The 16,385-nt window shown below is 46.9% G+C and overlaps 1 protein-coding gene across 3 annotated transcripts in view; it reads right to left on the reverse strand.

The window, feature by feature from the left end:
• OLFM2 (olfactomedin 2) overlaps window positions 1-16,385 on the reverse strand; it is a 1,338,492-nt gene that overhangs the window by 643,544 nt on the left and 678,563 nt on the right. The window contains exon 1 of one of the 3 annotated variants that reach the window (XM_069604037.1): window positions 9,912-10,569. The exons of the other annotated variants lie outside the window; for them this stretch is intronic. Within the exon in view, the coding sequence (XP_069460138.1) occupies window positions 9,912-10,040 (129 nt within the window). The 5' untranslated portion in view covers window positions 10,041-10,569. Of the gene's footprint in view, window positions 1-9,911; window positions 10,570-16,385 lie in introns of those variants that run through there. 3 annotated transcript variants of the gene reach the window in all.

Genomic DNA, 16,385 nt, shown 5'->3' on the forward strand with positions numbered 1-16,385 from the left:
TTGAGGGGGAAGACTGGAGTGAAAGAGTCTAGTCTTCCTACAGTTTGTGAGGGTACCTTGGTTATGAGGCCATATGAAAGGAGGCATGGTACCTGACCTTGCTCCTGGCAAGGTGCGCTCAGTCAAAGACCTATTTAGACACAAGTAGCCCTCAGTCACCCGAAAGAATGTTCGCTAGTGGCAAGACCGTATGTTAGGTCGGATGTCCAATGCCCTTTCCAGTTGTAGGGTGAAATGAGTATCAGATATGTTTGGGGTGTAAACCCATAGGTAGGTACGCTAAGCTGTCCACTAATGATATATGGTAAGCTGAGGTATTCCCCTTGCCTCTATTAAGAATAATACTCCTAGGGGGTAGCACAAGTCGACAGCACAATCATAGCAAATACACTTATGGAAATGAGTATTGCCTGCTTGAATGTGGAAGTGCCACTGTATGATTAGTGCCAGGGTCCGAGGAACACCTGGGTGTGCAGGAAGGAGAAGTGTCTTCTCAATCCTGTGCTCGCCCGAGCCTTTACGGACCAGTTGGCACTAGCCCGTAAAGAAGAGGATTCACTGTGGCATATGAGGCTCACAGGCCTAGCAGGAATGAGGCCATGCATTGGTCTCATCCACGCTGGTGCACGGGTCTTTTCCGCATTCATGTATGTTGGTCATGAAAGCCATGTAACTGTCAGGTGACCACTCTGAAACACTTGTGTACGAGCACAATATAAATAAAATATCAAATCATATCATATGCCCAATATCCCGCTCAAGAAGGTAACATAAGAGTTCTGCAAGACAATATTTGGGGTCTACTGACTGTGTTTTAGCGAAAGTGGGTCAACCGTTAAGATAGATTGACTGACAATGTATTACTTCTGACTATATGAATGGCTGACATCAAGGCTGACTTCAAGATGCAGGAATATAACAAAGTTGCTATGCCTGGTCATGCCTTGCTATGTCATTGTATGGCTTGCTATATGTGGCTTCTCAATTGATTGCACCCCTCAGTAACCTGCTCGCCATCCTACTTTGCACCACGTGCTCCACACATCGAATAGCCACTCACACTGCAGCTAACACTGGGTACTACCCGCACCCCTCCACACACAAACACTAAACTCCATACCTCTCCCACCAGCTTGACAAACTTGGCCATCATGCAACCATCCAGCTTGTTAGTAGACTTATCAGAATACCTCAACTTTTGGTAGCGAAAATGACATGACCAAAAACCAAAATATGGGTGGGGCTTGTGCAGACAACACCTTTCTAACTGAGGTGCCTCTGTCCAGCAGAATCATCACTATACAATCTGGCAGCTGATTACGAAGTCCAAAGGCTTGAGAAAACACGCCCCCTATCTGAAATGCCAAGCAATGCAGGAAAACAGCTCAGAGGGTCCAGGATGTGCTGCAGAGATGTCTGTTTCATTGTTGAACTTTCCTTGTATATGTATGCCTTTGCTAAAAACTGATGTCATGCATTTGGGTTGTGTTGTGGCCTTTATGGTGGCATTGCATCCATCAGAGCCAATAAGATAAGCCGGGGACACAAGCACGTTCTGACTGCAACCTGCAGCCACAGGCCTGACTCAGACTTTCATCCTTCCGATGTTGATACATCAAGTACTGGAAAAGTAGATGAGAGTATTATCTACCATTGCAGCGGAGGGAAGCGTGAGAGATCTAGCATGAAATATTATGTTAAAAAGGCAATAGTGATATTTTTCCAGAGTCCTGTGACTAACCATAATGAAGAGGAATTATGAGCTTCTCAATGCTATTTTAAGGGCTGAAAACTGCAATTGGGCATGGGCACCCTTAGGTGCTACTTATCAGCATTTTACATGCCACCTGAAGATGAGGCCACATCTTCCATGGTATGCACTAGTGACATGTGGCTTTGTTTCGTTTTCTCATTTTGCCCTGTGTTTTTTGTGATCCCATCTCTGTGAAACCTGTAAATAGCCTTTTCCTAATCCCACCTCCCCACACTCCCCCTGCCCACCGAATTGACCTCTGATTGGTCTGTGGGACCCCCACATGACCAGAACATCTCGTAATCCCCGGAGTACCTTTCTCTGTGCTCACAGTCCAACTGCCTCCATTTACACATCAGCTGAAGAAGAGGTTGCATCTACCTTGGTCAGCTCATATTGCCCCCTGTTGTTGTGATCTCTTCTCTGTCTACCTTGTACCCAGTGTTCTCCAAATCCCGCTTCTCCCCACTCCTACCTGTCTGCCCGTGGTCAGTGGGACCCCCACGTAACTGGGACATCTCCACTTCAGAGCCCCTCCCAGGGCAGCCTTGCCCGGGCAGCTGACTAATGGCAATAGGCAAAGGTCCGTCCCTAGGGCACCTGCACTACATGTTTGCCCTGTTCACCCTGGGTGCACTGCAAAGGCATTCTACTGCAACAAGCAGGTAAGGTGGCAGGATTTAGAAGAACAGCTAGCATTGTATTTCTGAAATCAAGCCACTTCATTAAGACAACAAAAATAACATCACTGTGCTGTTATTTTATTGTGTCCAGGTGATCTCTATAGTTTGCCATTACTTTAAAACGTGCTGCACTCAGAAGTTAGCCATTTGTTTGAATCTCAGTGACCCCTATAGTTTGCCATTGCTTTAAAACTGTCTGCGCTCTTGAGGTAGCCATGTTGTTGAATCCAAGGTTATCTATATAGTGTGCCACTGCTTTAAAATGTGCTGCGCCCTTCAGTTAGTCATTTTGTTAACTCCAGGTGATCTCTAAAGTTTTCCACTGCTTTAATACCTTCTTGCTGTTTCTTGAGGTAGCCATTTTGTTGAAACCAGGTGAATTCTCAAGCTTGTCACTACTTTAGAACTTGATGCACTCTAACGTTAGCCATCTTGTTGAATCCAGATGAGCTCTGAAGTTTGCCACTACCTTTGATCATCCTGTCCTCTATATCTAGCCATTGTGGTAAATCCAGGTACCATCTTTTTTAACTTATCTGTGAATTTGAATACAGCTTTTGCTTTGAATCTAGCTGGATATTTGAGTTAACCATTTCTTTTTAATTTAGAAAGACTTTTGAGTTGGCTACTGTTTTTGAATTCAACTGTGCATTAGAATGTGGCTTTTGTTTTGTATTTAGCTGGATGTTTGAGTCTTCCACTACTATACATTTTAGCTGTACACTAGACCATGGCCTATGCTTTGAATTCTGGATATCCGAGATAAGCACTGCTTTTAATCGTAGTGAGACATTTGTGTTAGCCAGTACTTTAAATTTACCTGGACATTTGAGCTAGCCCCTACCTTTAATTTAGCAAGGCATTTTGAGTTAGCCACTATTTTTAATTTTAGCCATGCATTAGACTGTAGCTCCTGTTTTGAATTTCTGCTGGATATTTGCATCCACTGGATATCTGAGCTAGCCATTGCTTTACATTTCTGGACATGTGAACAAGCCGCTGCTTTTTAATTTACAGAGATATTTGAGTTAGCTACTGGTTTTAACTTTTATTGCACATTGCAATATATGTATGTATTTATGTTGATATAGCTTACATTCTTAAGGTATCTAGATATTTAAGTTAGCCACTGTCTTGATTCTGGCTGAACATTAGAACACACTCTCGTGTCTGAATTAAATACAGGTTGAATATAGCCACTGTTTGACTGTAGCATGATGTTACCTGCCTCTCTGCTACATCAAAACTAGCTGCATCCTGAGCATAACCCCCCTTATATTCTAGTTGTGCTACACCATACCTATTGTTCACTTTGATAGTGCTGATAGTGTGACAGTATCACCACTCTTCCTTGGTAGCCACCAGGACATACACAGCAGTCTCTACATCATGCTAACTCACTCACAGACCAGAGGGGCACTTTGGCACACCGGAAGATCGCCCAACCTTCCTGCCCGCTCCCTTCCCCTGCACTCAACACACATTCTGCTATCTGGGAGAACAGTCCCCGGAACACCACTCCATCCACCCCACCTCTCAACCCTCCCATCCTGTCCTCTCCCACACCTGTGCAAAGCAGACTCCCTACCAACTCAGCCTACCCATCCTTAAGTGCTGCTCGGGCATCCCCCGCCAACCCTCATACACACACGCCACAGGCACCCAAGGACCCCCACAAATACAGAACCCTCAATAGCCAGACCACCTAATTTCTACACACCTCACCATATCTGCACCCAACATCCTGTGCCACACAGCTCACCCACACTGTTATGACATCCCCATCTCTCTCAACCCAGTGAAGTCTGTCTTCAACACCCCTGACATAAACACCCCTCAGCCACCTCAACACCCCTGCACTCATCTCAAATCCACTCGCAAGCACCCTCTCTCACAGATCCCAGTCACCACCCTACACCCTCGCCAGCACCCTCACCCTCCTCTGGCACCTCACCTGCAGCTCCTTTGCACCCTCTCCCTCCTCTTCTACCACACATGATGCCCCCCGCAAAGTCCCATATATCACACTGTTTCCACAGGACCGTACAAAAGCTCAGAGCCTCCACCCTCCATCACAACAGGAGAGACAATCGGCCTCCTGCAAACAAATATTAATTTCTCCCCTTCTCCCTCTCCCTCAGCCCCTCTACGCCCCCTACAGTCACCTTTACTGACATCTCCACCTCCCCCACCCCCTACTTTTACAGGCACAACCATATGAGGCAACCCCTAGGGGATCCCCTTCACTACCATGCCCATTCAACCCCATCAGCCCTCTTCCCCTTGCATCTCCAGGGGCCAACAACAATCTCCACCTTTCCTTCTTACTCTCATGCATTCTTATCAATGACTGATCTGTTGCCAAATACAGACACAACATACACAACTAAATTTCCTCTGAAAGCCCAGACATCCTGTTTATCACAGACATCTGGTTCTCCGGAGACTTCCGACCCATTGCTCAGGAGACATTTCCCCTGACTACATACATATCACTCACAAACGACCTATCGGAGCAGGTGGGATTGCCATCCTCCATAAACCTCACCTATCGATCTCGCACTCCTAGGCACAGTCATGCAACGCAGACTGAGTATTGCTCCTAGTGAAATTCCTCATCACCCCCTGTTTCTCATCTACAGACCCGCCGGCTATAACCGACACTTAGCTTTGCTTACACCCTAAGTGAATCCCTAGGGGCCATCCTGGTCTCTCACCCCTACCTCAACCTGCTTGGAGACCTCAACATATGGCTCAATGCCCCAGACAACCCCATAACATGACCACTCCTGGACAACCTGGAAGCCCTCAGCATGACTCAGCAGGTCACAGGTGCCACGGACACTGCAGAACAAACCATTGATGCACTTTTAGGCTACACCAACCTTATCTCCTTGCCCGCTCGTATGGATGGACCATGCAGCCATTCCATTCTCTCTCCTGTCACCCACCCCCACTCCACGCATGGCTAACACTGGACCATCCAACCGCGTCCCATTATGGAATTAAGTCATAGTAACCCTGGACCTGGCTGACTCCCTGCTCTCCTCCCTCCCAACTTATCAGCCAAAGGAAGACTACCCTCTATCAGTCATTTCGACCTATGGCTCTCCAATACCCTCCTAACTCTCATCCCCTGAACCTCAAATAAACAAGGCCTCTCACGCAAATGGTTCACCCCTCTCCTCAAATCCCTCAAAGCACTCAACCATTCCCTTGAACACAGATGGCAGGCCGACCCATCTCCCCATAACAGAACAGCCTAGCCCCTTCATCCATATATACAAAGCCGAAATCTGGAAGGCCAAAAAAACATTTTACGGAATTATGATCTCTAACACCCATAACAGCAGCAAGGAACTCCACACGATCATTCCTGATTTGATGGCCCTTCTTGTATCCCCTCCACACAGCTCCCAATATCTCTGTGTTGCCCTATCAGGCACATTTCCGCATCACAGCACTAGAAAGAACCTGCACCATCACCACGGAACTAGCAGCACTCCCAACATCGCTACATAGACCCCGCATTAACCCTTTACCCTCTCACCTTGCTCCTTATCTTCTCATGTTTCCCTCTGATCTCTACAATGGGGTCCCACTAGTGGGGTGGCTTACTATAAACAGTAGTTCCAGACATGACAGCTCACTGTCCCTGATACTGAGGGCGGGAGCTATCTTCAGGTTGACATAGTTGCATATTTATTTATTTATGTATGTTCACATTTGTTAAGCGCACTTAGCCCGGAGGCATCTTGGCGCTGGTTATAGAAGCGTGGGCGTCACAAGTTTTCTTATGTTGCTTTCGGTTACAATCTTACAATAGTTTACAATGGATATGAAATATGAAAGTTCGTGAGGTTTCTCCTTTGTTAACCTCTGCAGCCAGGCCCCATATGGGACTGTTTGAAGTATCCTCTATTGGTATGTTAATTGCTACCAATGTGATTCAAGCGCAATAACACTACATTTCATAGAAAGTGTCAAGGCACCTTAAAAGCAGAATGGGGGAGGGCATGGGGAGGGCGTGAAAGAAACCTTGCAACCATATGCAGGATAACAATTGCACAAAGCAGATGAAATGGGCTTGTTGGTGGTTGAAACCAGTTCTCGTGCCTGAATTCCAATTATAAGGGGAAATAGCAGCGCTTCAATGACTAAATGCAAAATCACATATTTCTAAGGCACTCCTTAATAAATATTGTCATGTTCAGCTAATATTGAAAGTGATGATCTGGGCGATGAGGCAATTGGCCAGGATCACATACTATAGACAAATGTGGAGCTGGGTGTGGGGTTTGGGGCTCTCGGTTCTACAGCTGGCAGTTTATCTGGCTACCACCACCAGCGCCCCCTTGATTGAGTCGTGATATGTTTATGCAGTCGAAATTCCTGTTCTGCTAACACAGATGCTCGTATGGAGGGCAGGGGCGTGGGGACAAGGGGTGGGCAGATTCCATGGCTTACGATCCCCAGTACCGGTCCAAGCCCCCATACAAGGCAACCCCTGTGCCTAAAATGCGGTGCAATGAACTGGTCCCCTGGTGAGACCGGGAGAGCCCTGGGTTTTAAAGCGCTTGCGCCAATGCTTCCCCCAGTCGCTTCCCGCCATCCCTAGCCGCACTCTCATCACATGGGGGGAGGAGGGAAGGGCAGTTGCCCCGGAAAAGCGCAGCGTCCATCTAGCTTCTTAAAATAAGCAGCAAGCACATTAACGAGCCTGCAGGTCCTGCAGGTCCACAGGTTGATGGGCGTGGGGTGGGGGGGCTCGCACTCCCATGGGGGCTGTCGATGTGGCAGCTTGTAACACCTCCCCGAGCTCCCTGCCCATAATGTGCATCTGAAGCTATGTGTTACACTTGCCCAGCCCCCCCCTCCCTGCTCTCCCTCCTTTACCTGATGGAAGCACCTCCTCCCTCCATTCAATGCCTCATTCAATTCACTTCGCTCCAGAATGATTGTGTCCTTCCCTCAGTTGAGCATTACATGTGGGTTATCGTATGTCCCTGTCTATGCGTCTGTCTGTCTATTTATCCATCTATCTATCTTAATACTCTATCCACCAGTCAGTCTATCTATCTATCTATCTATCTATCTATCTATCTATCTATCTATCTATCTATCTACTATCTATCTAGCTATCTATCCATCTATGTATCTTAATACTCTATCTATCTATCTATCTATCTATCTATCTATCTATCTATCTATCTATCTATCTATCTATCTATCTATCTAATATATCTATCTATCTATCTATCTATCTATCTATCTATCTATCTATCTATCTATCTATCTATCTATCTATCTATCTATCTATCTAATATATCTATCTTTCTGTCTGTCTATCTAATTATCTATCTATCGATCTATCTTAGAATTATATCTATCTATCTATCTATCTATCTATCTATCTATCTATCTATCTATCTATCTATCTATCTATCTATCCATCCTATAAATATATCAATCTCTATTTATCCATCCTAGAATCTATCTATCTATGAATTATATCTATCTATCTATCTATCTATCTATCTATCTATCTGTCTGTCTGTCTGTCTGTCTGTCTGTCTGCCTGTCTATCTATTCATCCCATCTATCCGCCTGGCTCTTTGTCTATCTATCTATATCTATCCATCCTAGAATTCAATCTATCTACCCTTCAAATTGATCTATCTATCTATCTATCTATCTATCTATCTATCTATCTATCTATCTATCTATCTATCTATCTATCTGTCTGTCTGTCTGTCTGTCTGTCTGTCTGTCTGTCTATCTATTCATCCCATCTATCCGCCTGGCTCTTTGTCTATCTATCTATATCTATCCATCCTAGAATTCAATCTATCTACCCTTCAAATTGATCTATCTATCTATCTATCTATCTATCTATCTATCTATCTATCTATCTATCGATCTATCTATTTTTTGATCTGTCTTTCTGTCGATAGATCTATCCATGTCTGCCTGTCTTTCTGTGGCGTCCTGTCTGTTATAGAAATCTATCTATCTGTTGCTCTGCCTCTTGGTGCATGTATAACTGTCTTTCTATCTCTGCAGCTATCTATAATTTCAGTTCTCTCTTTCTCTCTCTCTCTCTCTCTCTCTCTCTCTCTTCCTCTGCAGATCTATCCCTCTATCTCCAGCCACCCATCCTTCTTTCTATATTAGCCTAGAAATCCCCCTCGCTTCTTCCAATGCCGATTATCGCCCCTGTCTCCATTACACGTCCTTGGCACCTCTCTCGACTGCCCCCATGCCGCCATGCCTTCCCCTGCGCCGGCATCTTTCTATCCAGTCCGTCTCCGTTCCCCCAGCCTAAACCTGCATCTTACCCTCTTCCCGCGCCAGTAATGTTTACTGCCTTCATTGTTATGTCCTGCTGCCCGTCTTCCTGCCGCCCGCTCCCCCTCTCTCTCTATCCATCGCTACGCCCCTGCTCTTCAACCTCTCCTCCCATTTATCTCTCATTCCATCAGCACCTCTTTCTCTCTCCCCTCTTCTTGCTCGCTGTCTCTCCTTTTGCCTCTGCACATCTGTTAAGCCACATCTTATCGCTCCATCGATCTCACCTTACCTATTTCAGTTACCTCTTTCCTCTCCCAACATATCCCTCGCCTGTCACTTTCGCCCTCGCGCCCCCTAAGCCCCCTCTCTCCCTCTCATCCCCTTTTTCGCCCTGTTTCCATCATTAATTCCACTTTACGTCCGAAAGTCCGCCCCCCATCCTCTGCCCTTCCCACATGGCATAGCTGCCCCCGCCGCTAATCGATTTAATTATGCTGCCCTTCCTTGTCGTTAAGCTTCCCTCTGGTCTGTTTCTCTACATGCGTGTTCGTTCCCCTCTGTCCCCCACTGGCCGTGCAGAACGCGGAAAGACACTGGTCGCCTGCTATCGTATGGTAATAGTGTGCTATGGGTGCCCCACTTTTCTAATAACTGACCGTGTGTCGCATCTCATAAAGCAGCAGGTGCACACACATACCGTTCTACCTCTCGCTCGGTCTCTCACACAGACACCTGCACACTATGCCTTCCCTGTGTGATGCTGCACGCCCCCCGCTGCAGACACAGGTGCTTCTATGCATGGGCACAACAAAAGGTACTCTGGTATGCATGCATAAAAACATTAAAACACAAGTATGATTATTTTGCATTTTGTCTGCGCCCCTTGTCAATTTCACCGAGTCCCGTCAATTTCACCGAGTCCCGTCAATTTCACCGAGTCCCGTCTGCCCAGTATCCTAGACTCGGGATATTTCGGAGATTCCAATAAGTGAGTAGGGCTGAGGCTGCCAGCCAGGCTACTTACTGACTCTTCCCCAGCCCTCCTCGCCTTCTCAGAGCCACGTGCGTGAGAGGAATGCCCCTGTTTCCCCGTAGGCCAGCTCACCCCCGTGTATAATAAGTGTCAATGCCAGGGAAAACAGTACCCACATACTAAGTAAAGACCGAACGGTTCGCGAACTCACGATTTTCTCGGAGGTGCCGGCGCGGGTGCCATTGAGGCCCACCAGGGAAGGTAACGTCTGTGACATCCAGTTGGTGACCATTGCCATGGTACTAAGCACAGCCCCAATCTTGAGCAGCGGCACCGTCATGACGTCCCCTGCTTCATCCCCCTCCTGGGGGATCCCCCCTAGACTTCCATAATCCGGCCACCGCCGCACGCCCCCTGTCCCTTATCTCCGCTCTAGCGGGGCCCCATGGCGTCCTTTCCCTCGGGCCGCTAGGGTGCTCCCCTTTGCTCCACCCGAGGGCGCAGCCAGGACGCAGGATTCGGGCTGCCCTGGTGCCGCTGCAGACTTCTGCTAGCGCTCAGAGAGAGATGGAGAGCGCGAGAGAGAGAGAGAGTGCAGGGAGGGAGACTCCCCTCCTCTCCCTGCTCCTCCCCCGTCCCCCCTACCAAAAGTCCCACATTCCAGGGAGCGCTTGCAGGCGGCTTGACGTCACCTGCTGCTGGACAGGGGCAGGCACCAGCGTCGGGACTGGTCCCTGCGGGGAGAGATACTGTCCGGGTCAGCGAGAGAGGTCCCTCCTTCTGGCGGAGGTGTTCATCTGAGATAATTCTACAGCAGGCAGCTGCTTCTCGTCTCCTTCCTGGTTTTACAGCAAAAGGGGTTCCCCCTCACGGCCATCATTTCTGGCATGCACAGGAGCCTCCCCTTAGAGCGACTGCCCTCACAGCTGATGGCATAGATGTAAGACCGGCGGTAACTCATTTGAGCTGTAGCTGTAGGGGTGAACGTTTAGCACTGGCGCTAAAAAAAAAAAGAAAACCTCCAGAAATCTTTCTATTGAAGTCAAAGTCAACACCGCTGCCAGTGTTCTGATGGCAGCAGCTATTTCTGGGCAGAAGCAACCCCCCTTTTTGGTCACTTCCAACAGGAATGCAATTCACACAGGTGGTGCAATACCTTAGTGCCTTGGGTAATTATCCATAGTGCATAATGTGTAAATAAATAAGTGCCAGGCTATAATATTTTCTAGCACACCTGTGCCAGGTCGGGCAGCACCTCCCTGCCCACTACTGCACACACCCACTGGGTGTGTCTCGTGAGGATAGCTCAGGGGCAACATGCTCGTCTTGGAAGCAATAGGACAATCACGGGTTCGATCCCCTGGTCCGCGCTTAGAAACCTCTGGGTATTAAGTGCGTTTTTACCTATCATATCATACACTGCCGTCCTCCACAGTGTTAACGTATTTGGGGTCGCAGCTAGAACTTTTTTTAGGGAGTAATGCGTGTACCAGGCAGTTGAGTGATTTGCAAACACTAGAAAAACATAATGTTGTTGTGCCTTGAAACGAGGAATCGTTGAACAGCTCATCCTTGGCCACCTGGACACGCTTTCTTTCTTCTTTATTCTTCAGGTCGCCTCTCAGCACAGGCATTCCTCCTCAGCAGGGGCCCTCCTCTTCAGCGGGGGGCACCCTCTTCAGCGGGGGCCCTCCTCCCCAGCAGGGACTGTCTCCGCACCCTTCGCCCTCTAGTGCAGCTGTTGGCTAGTGACTAACATGTTGTTGCCCTCTTTGCCAGGTGCACCTCCGGTGGTGGCAGTTAAACTGCTGTGTGGTACGCATCCTCGTCCCCAAAAATTTGCGAGAAGGGTGCGTTTTTAATTGTGTAAAACACAGAGGTCTGTGCCTCCTCGAAACCCTAACAAAGTTGATTTTGTTTGTTGCATTCCGCAGGTTGGCACTGACTAGTTATTTGAAGTAATGTGCTGGTACAAGCCACAGCTGGGCTCACAGGGTTCCGGTCATTCCCCAAGTCTGTTTCTTTGATGTCTTATCTGTTATCATTGGACTGAGCCAGACAGAAAGATGAAATGGAAGGTTCTAGACCCCTTTCCCCGACAAGTCACAGGGAAGGGGCCATCAGCATTCCAAAGCCCCTCATTCTGCCCAGTAAATGGCTTCAGCACATACGCCTGAAACAGTCTAAGGCCTGCACACTTACACAGTTTATTCAGAAGATGCTTGCATGAAACAATTCGGAGATGATAGCACAGCGAATAGAGTGCTGCTTTGACATCTATGCAAAGCCTGGTGACGTAGGTTGGAATCCCTGTAGGGCCAAACTCTGCCTGAGAAATAACCCTGTGGGTAATAATAAGCAGCGCTCAGATGTCTGAGGGTTCGTAGTGCTATATAAATGCTAAATTATTATTATTACTATAAAGTGAAGACTAGTAGGACAATCCACAGGTGTCTGCTTGTCTTGTATGGATAAGCCATTTTCAAACATCACAGGGTTGTAATTGTGTGCAAACTCCTTGATTTCGAGAATAAGGGGTGCTTGAAGTGAATTCAAACAAGGGGGTTTTAAAAATGGATACAGACATGGGTGCAACTTTAGACTGAGAGGGCCCCCTCCAGGACCTCTGCTCCACTAATGTATAATTGTATATTTGGCTATTTATAGCGCACCTAATACTCAGAGGTTTCTAAGCAGGAACCCATGGATTAGAACCTGTGTTGCTCCTCATTGTCTTACTTCCAAGTCGAGCGCTTTGCCCCTGAGCTATCTTCCCGAGACGGATGGCACTGGTGACTGTACGGCACTGAGGAAATCCGGTGCCAGTGGGTGCTTAAGACCCCGTTAGTTGGTACCCTAGCACCAGTATGTGTGTTGAGGCAAGCGATGTTTTCTGAACATAAGAAAATGGGGACATGCTCAGCTGAAAAAGGTGCTGCTAGACCCGGTACCCTATTTGATACAGGCACAGATGCATGTGCGTGCCCACCAGCCTGCGTGATTGGAGTGCTGCACCTGGTGCCTTGGCTGATTGGCTGCAACCTGCACCACATGCTGCAGCCATCCACCCTGCTGTGTCAGTGCTTTCGGTTATTACAGTGGCGGTATATCGCCAATGTCATGTAGGTCGCTGACCAGCATGAACGCCCAGCACTGTTACCATACCATTGCTCATCGCTTAACTTGTTAACTAGCACAGCATGGCTTAAGCTGTTGTTGCATGTTGAGTGCCTACCACTGACTAACATTAAAGAATAAAGTTGCAAAAGCAGCACTTCATAATCGAAAAGAGCCAATAAGTGCTGGAGCTCTCAAATAAGCCCCAGGACCCAGCCCTGGCAAGCACCTGCACAGTGTAAGCACTGATTTTCCCAGCGCATGAAACCTGCAGAGTGGATTTCACCTCTTTGCAATATGCCTCACTTCTGTAATGGACAGAGGTTATTATCAAGTGCTGCATAAATATTTGAGGCCAAAACAGATCTGGTCCCTCTTCATTTATAAAATGTTAATTAAGTGACAAGAAAAGCATTAGGGTACAGGCATTGATCTGACTTTCTTAGAAATTAATGCACTGCATGAGTGCGTGTATTCATGCAAACACACACACGCGCGCGCCCACACACTGTTCAGACAGAGTAGCCCAGAGATATAGAGAGTTTATCTTCATTTGTCACAGTACTTGACTGCTTCAGGTCCAGGGAACTGCCAGTTCTAGTTGTATCTGACAGATGATCCCTAAAGGTATTGGGGTTACAAATATAAGCAGGGTTTCAGTCAGTCCCACGCAAGGCCAGGAAATCTGACATCTGGAACCGGATGTCATCCATATATGTTATTCATTACAACATATTCCACCTTGTCCTTCAAGACACTGAGACTGGCCAAGCACTGCAAGGATGGAATAGTGAGCAAGCGCGACTTCGGCTTAAGGAGACGGATGGACCCTTACCAAGGTCCTGCTGCAGGCATGTGTGGAGATTACCTTATGAATGAGAAGGAATGGTGCGTTATCAAATCTCTTTGTGTTGCCAGTGAATAGCGGAAAGTTCAGACCTAACAACAAGAACTGTGCTCCTCACTACCACTACTGAATGGTCTATCATACTGCTCTGTTGCCTTTCTGACAGGCCAAGGGGCTCTGACACTCTAAACTGTGGCAGTAGGAGCTATACAAATGCAAGAGAACATAACACGGTGACGTCTCTTCCTTTGTTCTCACTACTGTGTTATCAAGGTTTTAACGAAAGCATCCATCTGCCCTCTGTTGCACATCAATAGGAATCTTAACATAATTGCTCTTTGGTGTGGTTGTTTTTAGGAGCAATGTGTTGTTTTCCACTTCTTAGGAAAAAAAGTTCAAATTCTGAGCGATTAAATCAGATTCATCCGAAGTAGGACATCACTATTACGCAGATCCTCAATAAAGACAGTTGGGGGGGGGGGATCAGTCTTGGGCCAATCCAATTGCCATGGATCCTTTTGGGATTGTTCATCTTCATGAAATAAGAACACACCATGGAATATCCTGTCTGTAGATGTCCTTTGGTAGGAAATCATTGCTCTGGAGCTGTAGACTCAGGTCTTCTTGACCTCGAGAAGTCTGGTCCGGTCTCTGATACCAGCATCCCAATGAGGCCTGGAAGGTCAAGTGAGTCTAAAAAGTACTTCTTATCAGGTTGGCAAATGCCTGCGTTTTGGTGAACTGTGGTGTGGCACAATGTTATTCCTTTGAATGTACAGTGAACTTCCTAACCAAGCCTGGAATTAAACTCAGGGTATGTCCTCACCCGGCCCTCAGTCTCATCTAGACCACTCTCTTCTCCTTCACCTGCTCTCAGGCCTCCCTTGCCCTCCTCTCCCCTGCCCTCCTACTCTCCTCTTTCTCCCCCATTTCACCTGATGACGTCTCTAGACAAGTCTACTCTATCAAAGTCTAATCCAAATATCTGCTCCCCTGCACCTCCAGAACTATCAAGGACAACATTGTCACCCTTGCTCCAGCCTTGACTGATTTCTGCAATCACTCCTCTGCCGCTGGCTCCTTCCCGCTACTCCTTGTTATGCTTTTTCTTTGATTGATTAACCTATATTTGTTCGGGCTGCCACTGGAATATACCACTGGATTTTGGTGTTTTGAACCCAATTTCTGTGATATATGGAACTCCTTTTGCACTGTTTGCCTGGATTTTGGTTCCTGAACTTTTCCCTGGATTTTGCTTTCTGAATTGTTGCCTGGATTTTAGTTCCTGCTCTTTTCCCTGGGATTTGGTTTCTGAACGTTTGCCTGGATTTTTGTTTCTGAACTTTTGCCTGGATTTTGGTTTCTGAATTTGTGCCTGGATTTTCAACGCTTTTGCCTAGAGTTTGAACCCGGGGCTGTTTCCTGTAATTTCTGCCCAGTCTGGAACTCTCTCTTTCATCTGCATTCCAATTCCTGGTAGGAATCCTCCTGTCGTACCCTCCCACCCCCATCTTGTGCCTTGTCCCTCCTTCTGCATTGAAGCCAGTATCCTCCTTTCTGACTGGTTTCTACACGTAGTTTCCCAGCAGCCTACGTTGCTGACCAGATAATCTGCCTTTACCAGCCAAGATCACACGGTCAGAGTATGCATACTCGAGGTGCTGTGATCTATGCTATCCAGCTGCCCTTTTTCTTCCCAGCTGGGAGAAGAGTCTGTTGGTGTCCCTCCCGCCTGTTTGCTTAACTCCTCTGTGTAGCGCCCTAGTTATTGGCTGTCAAAATGAGGTGGGGAGGAAAGTCGTACCTCTGAGGGGATCTTCGGGTTTGATTGTGACACCAGAAGGCTGTGTAAAGAAATGACAACCCGTAAGACGATCTGTGGGGGGGAACAGCCTAGAGAGAAGCTAGAAGACCTCCTAGTGCAGGAGGATTGTGGGGGTGGAGCCATAACGCAGGGGGGTGAGCAATCTCATGTGTCGTTCCAAAATGAAATCGACTTGTTCAGTGGAAGCTAGCCCCACACCCGATTCCTGCAGGCTGTTTGGGTTTACTCCTTGTCATAAGGAAATTGAACATTTCCCACATCATCATTGTAAATAGTACCTGTGTGATTATTGTGCAGGGAAATGTATTTGAATAATGTCAATGTCAGTGTTTCATCTGTGTTTGCAGCTTGCTTAAGTGCAACTTTTCTATGTCTTATGCATGAGAGTTTTATTTTCATGAACTTAAAATGACACTTTGAGAATAAAGTATGTAGACAGGGAAGGCGATAGTTGAGTTAAGTGTCTGTTGCTTGTAGATGGGTTAATTTTTCAGCCCATCATAACTTCATATTTCAAGAGCTAATATTATTACACTGCTGGGTATTATTTGGATAGCATTAATTTCGATTATTTGCAGTGTCAAAACTGGAAAGATTAAGTTTGCAAGCACTGTAAAGAACGAACATAAATTAGACTTCCTTTACCCAATACGTTTTGGAAACCATTCTTTTGTATACATTATTTTGAATTTGGGTATGGATTGGTGCTTTCCAAATCCACTTTAATAAACCGTAGCAACTGATTATACTGAAAAAAATAAAACAATCCAGAAATAGTAGATTCATGTAAAGCTCAGAAGGAAGAAAGGGTGGTCTACTTGGTGAATTATAGACACAGAAACAAGCACAGCTGATCTGGAATCATGACTTCCCCAATTAAACAAAATGTTTGAGCC

This window comes from Ambystoma mexicanum, chromosome 3q, assembly GCF_040938575.1.
Source record: "Ambystoma mexicanum isolate Mex_15411 chromosome 3q, UKY_AmexF1_1, whole genome shotgun sequence".
In the NCBI taxonomy this organism is placed as follows: Eukaryota; Metazoa; Chordata; class Amphibia; order Caudata; family Ambystomatidae; genus Ambystoma; species Ambystoma mexicanum.